Below are 16,460 nucleotides of genomic sequence, written 5' to 3' on the forward strand. Positions count from 1 at the left end.
TACATCTTTGAATGTTAACCCTCATTAGATATATGATTTGCAAATATTTTCTTCCATTCTGTATGTTGCCTCTTGCTCTGTTGATTGTTCCTTTAGCTGTGCAAAAGCTCTTTATTTTGTTGCAGTCCCATTTGTCTGTTTTTACTGTTGTTGCCTGTGTCCTAGCCAGGAAATCATTGCCAAGACTAATGTCACAAAGCTTTCATCCTATATTTTCTTCCAGGAACTTTATCGTTTCAGGTGTTATGTTTAAGTCTTTTATGTATGGTATAAGCTAAGGGTCCATTTTCATTCTCTGCATGTAGATATTCAGTTTTCCCAGCACCATTTGTTGAAGAGACTATCGACTTTCCCCATTGTGTATTCTTGGTACTCTGTCAAAGATCATTCGATCATATGTGTGTGGGTTATTTCTGGACTCTGTTCTGTTCCCTTGGTCTATAATATCTGTCTTTATGCCAACACCATCCTGTTTTGATCACTGTAGTTTTGTGATATGTTTTGATACCAGGAAGTATGAGTCCTCAGCTTTGTTCTTTCTCAAGATTGATTCAGCTATTCAGGGTCCTTTTTGGTTCCATATGAATTCTAGAATTGTTTTTTCTATTTTGGTGGGGGTTGACTGAACCTATACATCTCTTTGGGTAATATGGACATTCTAACAATATTAAGTCTTCCCATCCATGACCATGGGATGTCTTTCCATTTTTCTGTATCTTCTTTAATTTCTTTCAGCAGTATTTTATAGCTTTTAGTACACAGGTCTTTCACCTCCTTGGTTAGGTTTATTCCTGAGTATTTTATTTGTTTGATGCTATGGACTATGGGATTGTTTTTCTTAATTTCCTTCTTGTATTGTTCATTGTTAGTGTATGGAGACATAACTGATTTTTGTTTGTTGATTTTGTATCCTGCAACTTCCCAGAATTCACTTCTTAGTTCTAATGGTTTGTGTGTGTGTGTGTGTGTGTGTGTGTGTGTGTGGAATCTTTAGAGTTTTTACATATGAGATTATATCATCTGCAAATAGACATAATTTTACTTCTTCCTTTCCAGTGTACATGCTTTTTATTTCTTTTTATTTATTTCTTTTTCTTGCCTAATTGCTCCAGCTAGGACTTCTAGTACTGTGTTGAATAGAAATGGTAAGAGTAGGCATCCTTGCCTTGTTCCTGACCTTAGAGGAAAAGCCTTTAGGTTTTCACCATTGATATGGTGTTAGGTGTGGGCTTTTCATTCATGGCCTTTAAAATGTTGAGGTTTTTGCAAGTTACTTCTGTTCCTAGTTTATTGAGTATCTTTGTCATGAAAGGATGTTAAATTTTGTCAAATGTTTTTCCTGCATCTATTGAGATAATCATGTGATTTTTATCCTTCCGGCTGTTAATGTGGTATATCCCATTGATTTTTGTGTGTTGAATCATCCTTGCATCCCACGGCATGAATCCCATTTAGTCACGATATACGATCCTTTTAATGTGGTGTTGATTGTGGTTTGCCAGTGTTTTATGAAGGCTTTTGCATCTGTATTCATCAGATAATTTTCTTGTAGTGTCTTTTTCTGGCTTTGTTTATCAGGGTAATGCTGAGCTCATAAAATGAATTTGGAAGTATTCCTTCCTTTTTAAGTTTTTAGAAGAGTTTGGGAAGGATTGGATGTTAATTCTTCTTTAAATGTTTGGTAGAATTTACTTGTGAAGCCATCTGATTCCAGGCTTTTCTTTGTTGGAAGGTTTTGGATTCTGATTCAGTCTTCTTACTAGTTATAGGTCTGTTCAGATTTTCTGTTTCTTCATGATTCAGTCTTGGGAGGTGGTAAGTTTCTAAGAATTTATCCATTCCCCCTAAATTTTCCAGTTTGTTTCCAAATAATTGTTCAGAGCAGCCTCTTATGCATCCATTGTAACATCTTTCTTTCATCTCTGAATTTAAATAAATTTAGGTCTTCTCTTTTTTTTTCTTAGTTTAGCCAAAGGTTTGACAATTTTGTTACCTTTAAAAAAAAAAACCAACTGTTTTTCTAGTGCCTGCCTTACTTATTTCTGCTCTAATCTTGATTATTTCCTTCCTTCAGCTAACTTTGGGCTTAGTTTGTTCTCCTTTTTCTAGTTCTTTGATGTGTAGAGTTAGATTATTTGACATCTTCCTTTTTAATGTAGGTGTTTATTGCTATATAAACTTCCCTCTTAGTCCTGCTTTTGCTATATTCCATGAGTTTGGGTTTGTTGTCTTTTGTTGCCTTTACCCATTTTTCTATTCTGTTCCTTTTGTTTTACTGAGCTGTAATAGCTCTTGTGCGTAGGCTCTTGTCTTTATGTTCTAAGTATTTTTCACAGTTGCTGGTCTTTCATGTTGTAATTCTTTCATCAGGTAGGAGTTTAAATTTTGATGTGGTGAAATCAATTGATCTTTCCCTTTATGGTTTTTCTCATATTTAAAAAGGCCCCCCTCTCCCCAGGATTATAGATATATATATTATTATAATTTTATGATTATATATATATTTTTTTGTTTTTTTGTTGATTAACTCACTGATTAATCTTTTTTTTTTTTTTTTAAGATTTTATTTATTTATGTGACAGAGAGACAGCCAGCGAGAGAGGGAACACAGCAGGGGAGTGGGAGAGGAAGAAGCAGGCTCCCAGCAGAGGAACCCGATGTGGGGCTCGATCCCGGAACGCCGGGATCACGCCCTGAGCCAAAGGCAGACGCTTAACGACTGCGCTACCCAGGCGCCCCTATGATTATATTTTTAAATGTAGATCTTCATGGGAAGGATGTGAAGTAGGGATTGGCTGTTTTATAAAAGCGAGGCTATCTGTGACTGGCTGAGCAGTGTTCTGTCCCGCAGACAGCACCTTCACGTGTTGTCTGTTGCCTTAATGTCACGTAGCTGGGCTATTTCTAATTTTTTGCTATTATAAATCTCTCCTGTATTTCTAGTCATTTCCTTAGGGTAATTCATAGGACAGATTATGAGATCAGGAGGAGACTGGGACAGTGAAGCAGTTACAAGCAGGGGTTCATTTGATTCTCACCTCCTCTGGTTGTTTTGCAGCCTTCTGCCAGGTGTTTCCTCATGCCTTCCTTGTGCTTTGGTTTTCTTGTCTGAAAAATGGGGGTCTTTATAGTAACCCCTCAGAACTGTACTGAGGTTTAAATGTTTAATACACGTGAAATACTGGAACAGGGTCTGGCATGTAGTAAGTACTCAGTTATTATCTGTTGTTCTGTTGCTGTTTTTATTGTGATGGGCATCTTAAGGCAAGTAACTTTCTGGAAAGGCCATACCAGTTTTACATTTCCATTATGGGAAGATGGGAGATCCCACTCCCCCAACCCTTGTTATCATTGAATCTTATCATTTTTCAAAGTTCGATTAATTCGTAAAATTGAATATGCATGATGGGCTCTTTTTTTTTTAATGTACACTTTTTTTTTTCTCTTTTTAAGATTTTATTTATTTATTTGACAGAGAGACAGCCCGCGAGAGAGGGAACACAAGCAGGGGGAGTGGGAGAGGAAGAAGCAGGCTCATAGCGGAAGAGCCTGATGTGGGGCTCGATCCCAGAACGCCGGGATCACGCCCTGAGCCAAAGGCAGACGCTTAACGGCTGAGCCACCCAGGTGCCCCAATGTACACTCTTCTGTTACCCTTTTGAACCTTAAAATTAAACTGCTGTCTTTAAGAAATGGTTTCTGTTGCCTTCTAGGTCCCTTTAATAGATCAGTATTTTTAGAACTCAAAGCCCACCTTCCTTTAAGTATTTGCTTTCCCCCCAGTTCGCCGCAGCCTGCGGTGATCCTCCTGAGTTGATGCCCGCGGCTTGTTCTTTGGGTACTGACAGTCATTTGAGCCCCTGCCATTGCCGGTCCCTGAGCCGGTGCACTGCCCTCACGGAGCTGTAAGTCACCGTGTATGAGGGAGCGCAGCCTGGGAGAGGTGACAGGCAGCACAGGGCAGTGGGCATCAGACACACGCACCATGGTGCCACCCCTGGGATGGGGTTCTGGGGTTGGGAGAAGCCTTCGGAGAAGCTCTCAGAATTGCAAAAGGGGCTGACTTTTAAATACAGACTGCAGCTGTTTTCTGTGTGAGGAAATCTGCTCTGTGGAATACCAAACTTGAAATGAAATATATATATTTTTTTTACTTTACAAAATAATTCATCACAGCATTTTCAAAAAATGTGTTCTTCCTATACATTTAAATTACGTAGCTTGGGGACACCAGGCTGGCTCAGTCGATGGAGTGTGCAACTCTATCTCTGGGTTGTGAGTTGAGCCACACGTTGGGTATAGAGATTAGTTAAAAATAAAATCTTTTTTTTTTTTTTTAATGTACTTACGTGGGGCACCTGAGTGGCACAGTTGGTTAAGTGTCCAACTCTTGGTTTCAGCTCAGGTCATGATTTCGGGGCCCATGATCTTGGGGATCAAGCCACGTCGGGCTCAGGCGGGACCCCGCTTGAGGTTCTTTCTCCCTTTCCCTCTCCCTCTGCTCCTCCCACACACACACACACTAGCTCCTTCTCTCTCTGTCTCTCTCAAAAATAATTCTTTTTAAAAAATGTAGCTTGCAGGGCACCTGGGTGGCTTAGTCGTTAAGCGTCTGCCTTCAGCTCAGGGCGTGATCCCAGAGTACTGGGATCGAGCCCCGCATTGGGCTCCTTGCTCTGCTGGGAGCCTGTTTCTTCCTCTCCCACTCCCCCTGCTTGTGTTCCCTCTCTCGCTGGCTATCTCCCTCTCTCTGTCAAATAAAATCTTAAAAAAAAAAAAAAAAATGTAGCTTGAAAAAAAAAGTTCCGTGACGTTTCATGAAAAAAGTTTCTGGAGCAATGACTTTAGCAATTTCCCAACCTCTTCAGATCTCAGTTTCCCCTCTGTCAGATGAGGTGTTCTCAGCTCTCCACCGCTGGTTCTCAGAGCTTTGTGGTGTAAATGGATGGCAGCGGCCATTGTGGGAGTTGAGGCTGCCTACTGGAATTCTGCTGGGAGCAGGAGCTGGGATTTGCTCTGTGGCTGAGACTTAGACTTGGCTGGCCCAGCCAGTTCACTCTTTGGCAGAGGGGTAGCCCCATCACCAATACTGCACTTTAGTTTTTCTTCCTCCCTTTGTCGGAACACCCCATTTCTGGGCGGTCTTCTTGGTTATGGCCTGGAGGGATTGTGTGCCTAGCTGGGAAGGTAGGACTGCTGTCCTGTCCCCTCCCCCACACTTGCTCCTTTCTACTGCTTAATCAGAAAAGTGTCCCTTAGCTCTTTTTCCAAGCCACCGAGTTTGAATTGATCTTTGCTGCTAGTAAGACGTGGGGAGGGGCTTTCTGGTTCCTGCTAAAGTTACCTGACAGCGGAAGGTGTGCATCTGCTAATTATAACTCTGGTGCTTCCAAGGCCTGAGCGATTTAGCTAAGAGCAGTAATCCTGATCTTATCAGGAGGGTTTTGTAGTCCAACAGTGTTGTTTATAACAATATCTGTTTTACTTCCTGGGGCTTCAGTCGTCCCTTAGGGTTCTCCTATAATCCTGCGCATTACCCCTTGTGCGTGTCTCATTACCTCCTGGAATTGGTTAAAAGTGGTGGGAGGGCAGAGATGTTTTCCTTTTCTTCCTACCAAGATCTGGGAATTGGACTTCTAATATTACAGCATCATCAACCTGGCCAGCAGTAGACAGTCACAGTGTGGTATAGGTGATACCTGCAGTAGACCGAGGTCTAGCCAAAGAGAAGGTAATTTATGGGTTGCTTATTTAAAAAATAACAATAGTAACCACAGCAGTATTCAGCCCAAATACTTGGGTTACATTTTATATTTCAAAGCAATTAAATAGTATTCATGAGTTTGAGATCAGCTCCTTTGAAGTCTAGTTCTTTTGCTAATGACTACTTTGAGATTCAGGCCCCAGGAATTTGCCCAGATCCTTGACCTTGGGGTTCAGAATCTATTAAATTATAGAGTAGACAGAAAGGAAACACATTACTGTTCTGTGTTTTCAGAGAACACTCAAGAATCTCTGTAAGGGTTGTCGGTATGTGTGATGGTGTTCTAAGGACAGGACGGTTTCTTAGAGGTTTCAGAATATGGGGAGCCCACGTGAAGAGTTGGAAGCTTAGCCTCTGTACTTTCAGTCTGAGGGAAAGGGTTAATTCTCGCCTTGGGGAGGAGTGAGGAATGGGAACTAAAATTGCTTTGGACATCTGAGCTGTGCTTTAATAAGATATTCCAGGTGGTCAAGGAGTAATCCTAAAATAGCCTAGATACTTAATTGCTTTTAAAGTCAGGCGCTCCTGTCTCTGGGGAGGTACCGCTCTAAGGAATGCAGTGCTGGCTCCTAAGATCTTGGAGGCGTGGTCTGGTTGTGCCTTTTTTTTTTCTTTTTCCAAATCCCAGTAAAAAGGCCCAAGGTAGCCTTCTTGGGTCAGGAAACACTAGTTGAATCTCTCCCTTTCTCCCCCCAGAAGCTTGGCTCTTGCCACTGCCAGCTGCCATAACCTGGCTCCTTGTAGGGTTGTGGGATATTCTCTCTTCCTGTCTCTGTCAGTCTGTATCTCTCTCTTTCTCTCTCTCTCTCTCTCTCTCTCTCTCTCTCTCTCTCTCTCTCGCACACACACACACACACACACACACACACACACACCACCCACCAGAGACAGTGGTCTATTAGTGCTCGAAGGCTTCCTGCTTGATTCCCTGCCCAGCGTCTCTCCATTTCCATCAGAACATAGCTTTCTCATGATAAGATTGATATTCGTCCTCTTCCTCATTCGTCCTCTTCCTCATTCGCTGCCTTAGTATGGATCCCGTCATTTCTCCTTGGTCCTACTGCGGCCCACCCCACCCTGGATTTTGCACGGCTCCTGCACAGCCAGCCAGCCAGCCAGCCCCGGTGCTGGCTTTCCCTCTCTGGTCTTCTGTGCAGTTTACAAAAGTAGTATGTCGACATTGCAAATCATTACTGAGGGCCATTCAAAGTGTCTGTTGTTAAACGAAGAGTCATACTGCTCCCTTACTGGAAAGACTACACATTGTGAAGGTGTTAGTTCACTAAATTATTCTATCATTTCAGTGCAATCCAGATTTTCTTCGCTGGGGTCAAGGGGGAAGCAGGAGAGCAAGTGATGGGGCTTGACAGACGAGTCAAAGTTAATCTAGAAAAAATAAGCAATTGTTTTTTTTAATCATCCCTCTCTCCATTAAGCTCCACGAGGTCAGAGTTCTTAACTGTCTTGTTCTTTTTCCCTGAGAATCCTTCACGGTATCTAGTATGTCCTAGGTGATCAAATGTTTATATGTGAATGAATATAGCAAAAAATTGAAAAGTGAAAATCCCCCATAATCTCAGTCCAGTTAGGTATCTACATACATTTGTATATATATATTCTATTTTCTCCAACAAAAGAGGGTCATTAAAATGATCTAAAACACCAGTTTAATCATTTATTTTTCTGTTCAGAAAACATCCACCACCTCCCTCCTGTTCACAGTTCAGAGTTTAAATTTCCTCCTGGTATTCAAGGCATCTCACAGCCTGTTTCCACCTCAGCTATTCAGACTCGCATCCTCCCTGCCAAAACACGCCCTGTTTATCCCCCCACTCCATGCTCATTTACACTGTAAATCTCCCTGCAGCCCATTCTTCCAGGCTGGCTTTATCTCTACCTCTGAGCCGCCCTCCTTTCTTCCACCTCCTGGGCACTTTGTGCTTTGGCACTTTGACTTGCTCTATTAAATGCTGCTGTGTCCAACTTGTTTTTCCAACTACGCAGTAAAACTCCCAGTGGGGAGAATCACTTTCTTGGACGTGGGGGTATTCTCAGCAGCTTGCACAAGACTCTACCTAGGGTGAGTTCTCAGGAAATCAATGTTGAATGAATTTGTCATAGGGTCTTTGCTTCTCGGGACAGAAAGGGCCCCTGGAGGCCCTCTCATCCAGCCCTGTCTCATGTGGATTCCACAGCGTGACATCCCAGACAGATGGCCATCCAGAGATAGGAAGCTGGACACCTCCTGAAAAGCCCCCCTCCATTCCTGGGCAGTTCGGATTGTTAGAGAAGTTCTTCTTCTGTCCACCTGAAATTGTCCTCCTGGCAACTTCTGCCCAGTGACTCTAGTTCTGTCCTCTGGGGCTTTACAGAAAATAGGAAAAGAAAAGAAAAGAAAAAAAAAAAAAACACCCTTCTTCTACAAGTCAGCCTTTTAGATTTTCAAGGAATGAATACATTTCCCCTCTGTCTTCTTGATCTTCCAGGGTTGAGGTGTTGAGGAAGCACCGTGTTAATTTTAAGAAGCAGTCAGGTGAGACTGATTCATTGGTTTTTGAAGGCCTTTTAAGCGTGAGTCACAGTGTTCTGTGCCACAGTCTGCTCGTCCTCTCAGAGGCATAACCTGCTTACCTCTCTTTCTCTTTCCCCTGATGCCCTGGCCCCGGGGGAAGACCAGGGCCCATCCTACCCTGGATGTTCTGTTTTGGAGGTAGTGGTGAAAGGTTAGCAATTCTTACTCCATTACCACCCAGTTCCCTAGATAAGTCTCCCGGCCGGTGATGTGCAAAGGCTGGTTTCCTGGTGGGCTGTCCTTCCCAGATAGCACCAGTGAGCTGAATCAGGGAATAAAAGAATCTCCCTTCGAGAGGAGCCCCGAGGGCCATGACTTGGCTTTGCAGGCATTCTGTAGCCATAGGATTGTCTTCTCCCCCTCCTCCCTCTCTCCTTTCCTGGTGTCCCAGTGAGAACACTATGTGCTGTCCTTTCCACCCACCAGGCAGAACGGCGTAACAGAGAGCCAGACCTGGGTTCATTATATGTTGGCGCTGCCACTTGGAAGCTCTGAGACCCCGGGCCAGTGAAGTAGTTTGCTCTGCGAGCCACTGTTTTCCCATCTCTAAAATAACCACCTCTGTCTCACACAGTTTGGTGAGAAAATGCCTGCTAAGGCCCTGGGCCAGCCCGTGCTGCGCAGATGCACAAACGTCAGCTTGCGGCTCCCCGTTCTCCTTCCCCCAGCCTTCTTGCGCTGCCATTTTTGAGGGATTCCAAGGCACAACACCGTGGCTTCCCTGGGGAAAAGAAGCTGAATGTGGGCATGGGAGCCAAAGCTAGTCTTGGGTGGGTATTTGGGACCAAACTGTCAGTTTCCTGTGAGCTCCTGGTGAGATCAAAGCGGTTATGAGAGTTCTCAAGTGGGAGAGGCTGGACGGTTGTAAATGGCCTAAGCAAGCACTGGCCGCCCCTCCCTACCGTTTCTTCCCTACGCGCACTTTGGGACTTTTGAGGCTGTTGAATGCTGCTGCCTGCGGCCCTCCCACAGAGCCTGTTCCCCTGGGCGTAGACTTGCAGTGGCCCTTCAACTGAAATGCTTTTCTTGGGGACCCCTTGACACTGTTGAGCTGGCTCCCTTTGGACATGTGTTCCCCACACTCACGTTTGCCACTCCCCACTTGCCTCCCCACCATGGTCTCAGTTGGCCACAGCTGGCATCCAAGAAAAAAATCATCATTGGGCTTCCCGCAGTGACACCCGCAGCCTGGTGATAGGCCAAGAAACGCACACATGCATTCGAAGTGCCTAAGGGAGCGGTGTTTTGCAGTAGTTGATCGGAGCGGAAAATAGAGGCGTTGTGGGGCTGGAGGTCCCTGTCTTTCAGTGAATGTGTCCGCGCTTTCTATGTCCTGGGGGCCGGGGATACCCCGACGGGCCGTCACAGACTGGGGACAGAGGCAGGGTCACAAGTTGCCAGCACACCAGGTGACAGCCCAGAGGAGAAAGGCATTGATTCTGCCCGGTGGGCATAGGCCTGAGGCTTCATGTGGGGAAATAGCATTCCAGCAGGACTGTGAAGGGTGGGCAGGTCCAGGAATTACTCTCACTTCAGCCAGAAAATCCTGTGAAGCAGGGTTTAACTGCCCCGAGACAAAGAGAGCAATGCAGAGAGAGTGGACATTTCCCCATCAGCCCCAACTGAATATTTTAGATTAAGTAATGGCCCATCCTTGCCTTGGACGAAAGAAAACACCTCCACTCCTAGGAAACTCTTGCCCCGTATTTTCTTTAAATCATCACTAAAATTCCGATCTGTGGAATGGTTCAGACGGTGGGACTGCCCAAAGAGTTGGATGTCCTCTTTCCATCCTGTTCTGGCAGATCTCCCTGTCCTCTGCAGTCACTGAGCTAGGGGTGCTTCAGGCTAAAATCCCACCACTAAGCAGATTTTTAAGGGTTTCATATTTAGCAGGCCATAGCTAGTGAAGGGTCCAGCCCTCCCACCACTTGGGTTCTGATACCATTTGAGCAGAGCTGGAGAGAGCCAAGGGTCCATGACAACCCCCAGTCCCGCTCCCCACCCCCCCAAGGCGTTCTCCTCTGTTCCTGAGCTGAGCTCTCGCACCTGGGTGTTTATTTTCACACGTAGTCACACTGTGGTTGCACTGGTGTGCTTGTTTTGACACTCCTCCCCTGCTGTGGGAAGCCCTGTCTGCGTCCTGGGTTGTGGATTCTGTCCTCCCCACCCAGCTAAGTGTTAAATCATTTCTGAGGGAGCATTCTGAGCGCCTGGAAGTTACTGTAATTAGCAAAAAACTGTGTTTTCATCTCTCTTGGTGACCGATAGAGAAAGAATCCTCCTGCGAACAGAATCCGCTTCAGATCTCCAGCTAGAGAGAGCTGGGAATTGAGCTGCCACAGTAAACAGCTGACATAACAGAAGCGGCAATGATCCCCCATTAAATGTCTTTCAGCCGATAGGGGCTCCCGGGATAATTGACTTTCCAGCAGGAATTACTGGCTCAAACAAAATCACTGGGCATTAGGGCAACCTCCTGCATCCTTTGAAAGGGGGACTGTAACTCTGTCTGGTTTTGCTGACCTGACAGGCATAATTCGTCTTGATTATTCATTGTGCTGGTTGCCACCAGATGACACCAGATTTCTGTTGACTGTAATTACAATGTGGGGGTGAATCTTAGCTGCTGCTTTTTTTTTTTTTTTTTTTTTTAATAGTGTTTCTCCTGCTTGGTTATTGGCCTCCTTGAGCTGAAGAGCTGTAGGGAGATCTCTAACAACGTCTGCCTGGGGAGATGAGTGCACAGTCAGATAGCATTTACTGAGTACTTCCTTACACACACCTTTTACAAGATAAGCAGGGAAACAGTTTGGTGTGGCCTGTTTCATTTCAGCTGACAGAGTGTCAGTTCTTCTTGGTTATACTTACCTCCCTGTGTACTAAATTGCTGCTATCAGAAAGTAGGTCTGCATCTCAGAGCCGTCTTTGAGTAGGGGAAGCAAAGTATGGTCCCAAAATATAACTGAAGAGTAACCTCCAGCTTTCAGGCAAGCTTGATTAGAGGGGGAGATAGGCAAGAAGGGAATTAGACCAGGCTTTTGTGCTATTGACGAGGTTTTACAGCGCAATCCCTGCGCAGTCCAAAGAATGTCCTCCCAAGAAACCTCTGCTCCCCATCCCCAGATGCCCCTCCCCAACCATTTGCACACCCCAGTGCTTGCGCATGCGCCTGTAGTCCTGGGGGAAGAAGTGAGAGTGACAGGCTCCGTGTGTCCAGTCCCATCCACCGGGTCCTCTGCTGATCAGCATGGCAGAAGTGAATGGCAGACTTCTGCTGTGACATTTCATATTCCCCACTAGCGGAGGGCCTTTTTGACTCTTCTGTACGGTAGATGCATGTATTTTCAGAAGAGGTGCTTCATTGATTCAAATAGCCAGTTTTTGCCTTTTAGCAACGTTATAGTTCATCCAGCACTTACTGGGGCCTATGACGTGCCAGGCAGTGTGCTATATGCTGGGGGTACAAAGATGGATGAGACACTTTTGCTCTCAGGGAGCTTACAATGTGGTGAGGATGATAGATAATTCCAAAATACGTTAAATTCTAAACTCAAAATGTACAGAGATTGCTTTCAGAGTACCTAGTGCAGTCTAACCTGACTGCTCCCCCAGAATATGTTGCCTAATCTGAGGAGTAAGAGTTACCCAACTGAATTAAGGCAGGAAGCAGGTCCCAAGAACATAAACAAAGGCATGTTTTCCATTTCCTCCTATTCAGCTGAGTGGTGTTGGTTTAACCTAATCAATTAAATTAGGATTAGGTTTTCATTATTTCTCTAATGGAAATGCATTTCACCCTAGTGGCACAGTCTCTGTACCTTGGGAATAATGTCAGGCTCTGAGGACCCTCCTGTCACTAGACTTACGGCTTCTAGTGGGTGGCTTGGCCAAGAGAGACCAGAACTTCAGGACCTGTGTCCTGCTCCCTGTGACCCTTTATCCTCCACTTAGAGTGTCATGAGGGAAGTTGGGCTAGGTGTCTTTATAACATACTGTACAGTATCTAAGCACACCATAAAAATCGTACAAATACATATACCATACATAACCTGAAGACAAATGGTACAGGTCAGAATTAGGGCTTCTGGAAGATCGGCTGGAGATGAGCAAGTTCTCAGGAGGTTGGGCCTCTGTGTCCTTCTCTTCCAGGGTTATCAAGGATTAGTAACACCCACCCTCCTCCAACAAATGGACGTGATTCTTCCACCTGACTCCCTCCTATTTTGGAACTGTAACTGAAAGCAAAAGAAGAAGGTGTCCCCGTAGGAGTGGCAGGGGTGATCAGCTGAGCAGTCTTTTATAGTCTAAGCCAGGATAGCACAGTTGCTGAGGGTCTTCGTCTTTGCCCTAAATGATTGCCTCGCCCTCTGCCACCCTGTCCTCTTCCCTTCTGAACTGTGTGCTTTGTTCCCCTTCAGAATGGTGGTTTGGCCTGGAGTGATGATGCGGATGGAGGCCGGGGAAGAGAGATCTCTCGAGATTTTGCCAAGGTCTGTAATGTTTCCTTTGTGATAATGAAAGGGGCAGTTCTGCAGTGGGTTGTTGTATCTGATCCCCAAGAAATAAGGACAGGAGTGGCCTGTGAGTCACATCTGGTGGTTGTGTATCTCTGGTGTGAGCCTTCCTGCATTAGATGGAATTTTTCACTGTGTTTTTTTTTTTTCTGGGGGGTACCGGGGTTGCAGCTGTATGAACTGGACGGTGACCCGGAAAGGAAGGAGTTCCTGGATGACCTCTTCGTCTTTATGCAGAAGAGGGGTGAGTGTGCAGTCTACTCAGTTTTTCAACGTGATGAATATGAATTGAGTGCCTACTGTGTGCAAGTCACTGTTAGCCATCCTCCGTGCGGAGTGCCAGCATCTTAGCCCAGGAGAAGAAGAGGCATTTCCTGCCGATCCGTTCTGGCCTTAGCAGAGTAACTGGCAGACAGTGAGATCGAAATGCACAGAGAGGGCCTTGGCAGAAAATGAATGGAATGATCCATCCGGATTTGGTCCTGCCTTATTTGTGATGCTCTCTTCTGATTAGCTGGTCTCTGGAGGTATTTCAGATTCAAATGTACTTTTTCCTTAGCCTTCTATCAACTTTAGACATCACTTAAACTAGTATATGGCGTTTCCTGTTGGTGTACCTAGTCTCGCAGAGACTGAGAAAGGCCAATAAAAGAATAGAGGTCCCTCAGGATTTGCTGAGAGGGTCTGAAATGATCCATGAAAAGGAAAGGCTAACTCTTTTTTCTTATCCATTGGCTCTTTGATTTTTGCACCCCCTGGCTTTGTTGGGGCGTTCCTGCAGTTTAATTGTAGGTTACATGGGCATCTGCTTTATAATGCGCCTTCCCACTTCTCTGTCCATCTCTCCTCCTCACTCCCATCCCCCTTCCCCAGCCATCTCCACTTCGGACCCTGGCGTGACTGAGTCTTGAGCCCCGTGACTCAACTTCCTGGCTTTATATCCTGTTATAGCATTGAGTTCACCAGCCAGGTCAGCCCTCAGGAAGCATGACCAGAAACCCAGCCTCTCTAGGAGAAGGTCCTCAGCAGCCTGCATAGCTCCACCTTTCATCACCCTCAGGGCACAGCCATACGAGAGAGCTGTTCCCACCAGCCTCATGTCTGGGACCGTGCTTATGTCTGAGCACGCATCCCCTGGTTTCTGTGTCAGCTCCTTTACTGAGACCTGGGACTGAAATCCTCCTCTTGGGCTGAGCTATCGTGGCAGCCCCAGCAGGTACTATTCTATGTGAACTCCTTTCTCTCCTTCTTCCCTCCTCCCCCTAACACACCCTTCCCTCCCCGCCCCTTCCTCTTCCTTTACCTTCTAAAGCCTCATTGCTGTCCTAGTGACTGCTGGTTTGCTTACAAAGACCACTGAAAGTTTTGAGTCTCAGTGTCCTCCCATCTCCAAGCCTCTCAAAGCAGTCGAAGCAGCCTCATTAGTTTACTCCTCCAACTGCTCTCTGGAGCTGCATGTGTCGGTAAAAAACAAGAATATAATTCTGAAAGATAATGTGACTGGCAGCAGTGAAACTCCCTGGTTGCCCTGAGAGCGAAAAATCCACTTAATACTTTGGTCTCCCTTCCAATTACCTTTTAATTATTTACAAGCGGCACAAGCCCAGCTGGTGCAAACCCAGGAGCGCTCTCGTCTCAGAGGGGCCGCCGCAGCAATATAGATCGTAATCAGCACTGCGGCTCCGCTGCGTTCTCTTCCGCTTTATTGTCTGTCTCCCGTCCCCGAAGGATTTTTAAAGGAAAATGGAAGTTAGATCAGCCTAGCCAAGAGTGAATCTCGGAAATGATGTGTTTACCGCTCTGTGTCCCCACTAGACGAGGAGCTCCTTGAGGACAGCCACTTGATCATTTCTCTGTGTCCCCAGTGCTAGCACAGGGCCAGGCAGGGAGGTGCTCAAGAGGTGTTCGCGGTGGGAGCAGTCCTGTGGGTTTTCCCTACTCAGCAGGCCCTGCCTGGGGAGGCCGAGCTGCCCCCCTTTCAACAGCCGCCCTGTCAATGGAAGTCAGCAGCAAAGAGCAGCCTGCGCTGAGAAGCCCGCCCCTCCGCGGCAGCTGGGCACTGCCAGACTGCCGTCGAGTATATATCTGAGCGACCCCGAAGCAGGAGTAAGTGACTCCCTTTGATCGTGTCAGTTTACCATTATTCGGGCTGGACAAATCTTTTTCTGTCCTCAGCACTTAGGTTAGGTATTTCACTGTTTGCTGGCATCACCCATAGAAACAGAGGAGTCCGTTTTGCTGCTTGTTAGCTACGCGAATACAAGGTTTCTCAGCCTCAGCATATTTACTTTGGGGACTAGGCAGTCCTTTGCTGTACGGGGCATCCCCCAGTCATGATAACCAAAAATATCTCTAGATAGTGTAGATGTCCCCTGGGGGAAAAAAGCACACACCCCCCATCTCACCCCCCGTTGAGAACCACTACTTTAGAAGGATGGGAAAGAGAGTGAAGGTCTAAAATTTCCTTTGCAGAGAAATTCTTTATGGAAATCATCTTACCCCCACTCAGGTAGCAGGACCTGAGGGCAGCGGGGGCCTGTGCTGAGAATTATCACAAGCGCCCCTCCCACTGGCTGAGTGCCAGAGGAGTGGGTGCTGGGACCCTGTCCTGGGCTGGAGTACAGGGGAGGCCTCTGGGAGGAGCTGCACCTCCCCCGGGTAGGAAGTAACAGGAGTGGAGGACCCACACAGGCGGAGGTGGAAGCGTGGTGGCCCCGTGGCCCAGGCACAGCTGGCAGAACCCTTGTCTGTGGCCTGGGTGGGTCAGCTGGCACCCCACTGTGGAGAGCTGTGTTTGGCCAAGAAGTTAGCACTTCAGTCTATGCACGTAGAACACGGGGAGTGTCGCCAGAGCTGGGCCTTCAGGAAGCTCACTATGGCAAGCAGTGTGTGTGTATGTGTCTGGGGTAGAGAGGGGAGAGCGAGGCAGGGTGGAGATTGTGCCCTTCATACTCATGGTGATCTCCTCCCTGGAACACTGGCAGCTGATAGTCTAACCTGGAGGGGGCGCCTCAAGAGGGCCGGGAGCAGATCACATTTTACTCATGTGAAGCTTGCTGTCTTTGCTGGTCACACAACAGTGAGACCGAGGCCCCCTGGACGTTTGTGACTATTTCATCACTCCCAGATCAGAGTGTCTGGGGCACTCAGGAGCCAGATACCGTTAGTTGGGTCCGAGGAAAAGCCTCAGAGACACCGGCAGCCAGCCAGTGTCTCCTCCTCCGGAGCTGACGGGAAGAAGAATTGTAGATTTCACAGGAGCCCCTGAAAACGGCCTGAGTTTCAAAGGCCTGGTGACTCCCAACTGGGCCGGGAGTGGGGCCGGGCAGCTTTGACACTGCGGGCTGCACTGCAGAGGAAGAGGACAGGGCTCCGAGGGAGGCAGTGGCTAGCACGCTGCCGCAGTGACTGCAGCTGCAGGTGATAAAACGGCTGTCCAGTGGGAGGGGCCAGGCCATAACTGCGGCTTTGTGCGGGGTCTCCTTCGCTTGTTAACGTGTCTGAGTGAATTGACTGCAACAGATGGGCCTTTCAGCTCCAGGCACCTTGGTTTCTGGGCCAGACCAGGGTGACTTGCACCCTGATGACCCCTCCCCCACCAGCAGAG

At 46.8% G+C, this 16,460-nt stretch overlaps 1 protein-coding gene across 2 annotated transcripts in view; it reads left to right on the plus strand.

Moving 5' to 3' along the window:
- Positions 1-16,460, plus strand: part of ARID3B (AT-rich interaction domain 3B) — a 110,120-nt gene that overhangs the window by 76,650 nt on the left and 17,010 nt on the right. For both annotated transcript variants that reach the window (XM_044391932.3, XM_048221740.2), the window contains exons 3-4: positions 12,758-12,829; positions 13,025-13,097. In XM_044391932.3, the coding sequence (XP_044247867.2) occupies positions 12,758-12,829; positions 13,025-13,097 (145 nt within the window). The remainder of the gene's footprint in view (positions 1-12,757; positions 12,830-13,024; positions 13,098-16,460) is intronic.

This window comes from Ursus arctos, unplaced genomic scaffold (assembly GCF_023065955.2).
Source record: "Ursus arctos isolate Adak ecotype North America unplaced genomic scaffold, UrsArc2.0 scaffold_28, whole genome shotgun sequence".
NCBI classification, from domain to species: Eukaryota; Metazoa; Chordata; class Mammalia; order Carnivora; family Ursidae; genus Ursus; species Ursus arctos.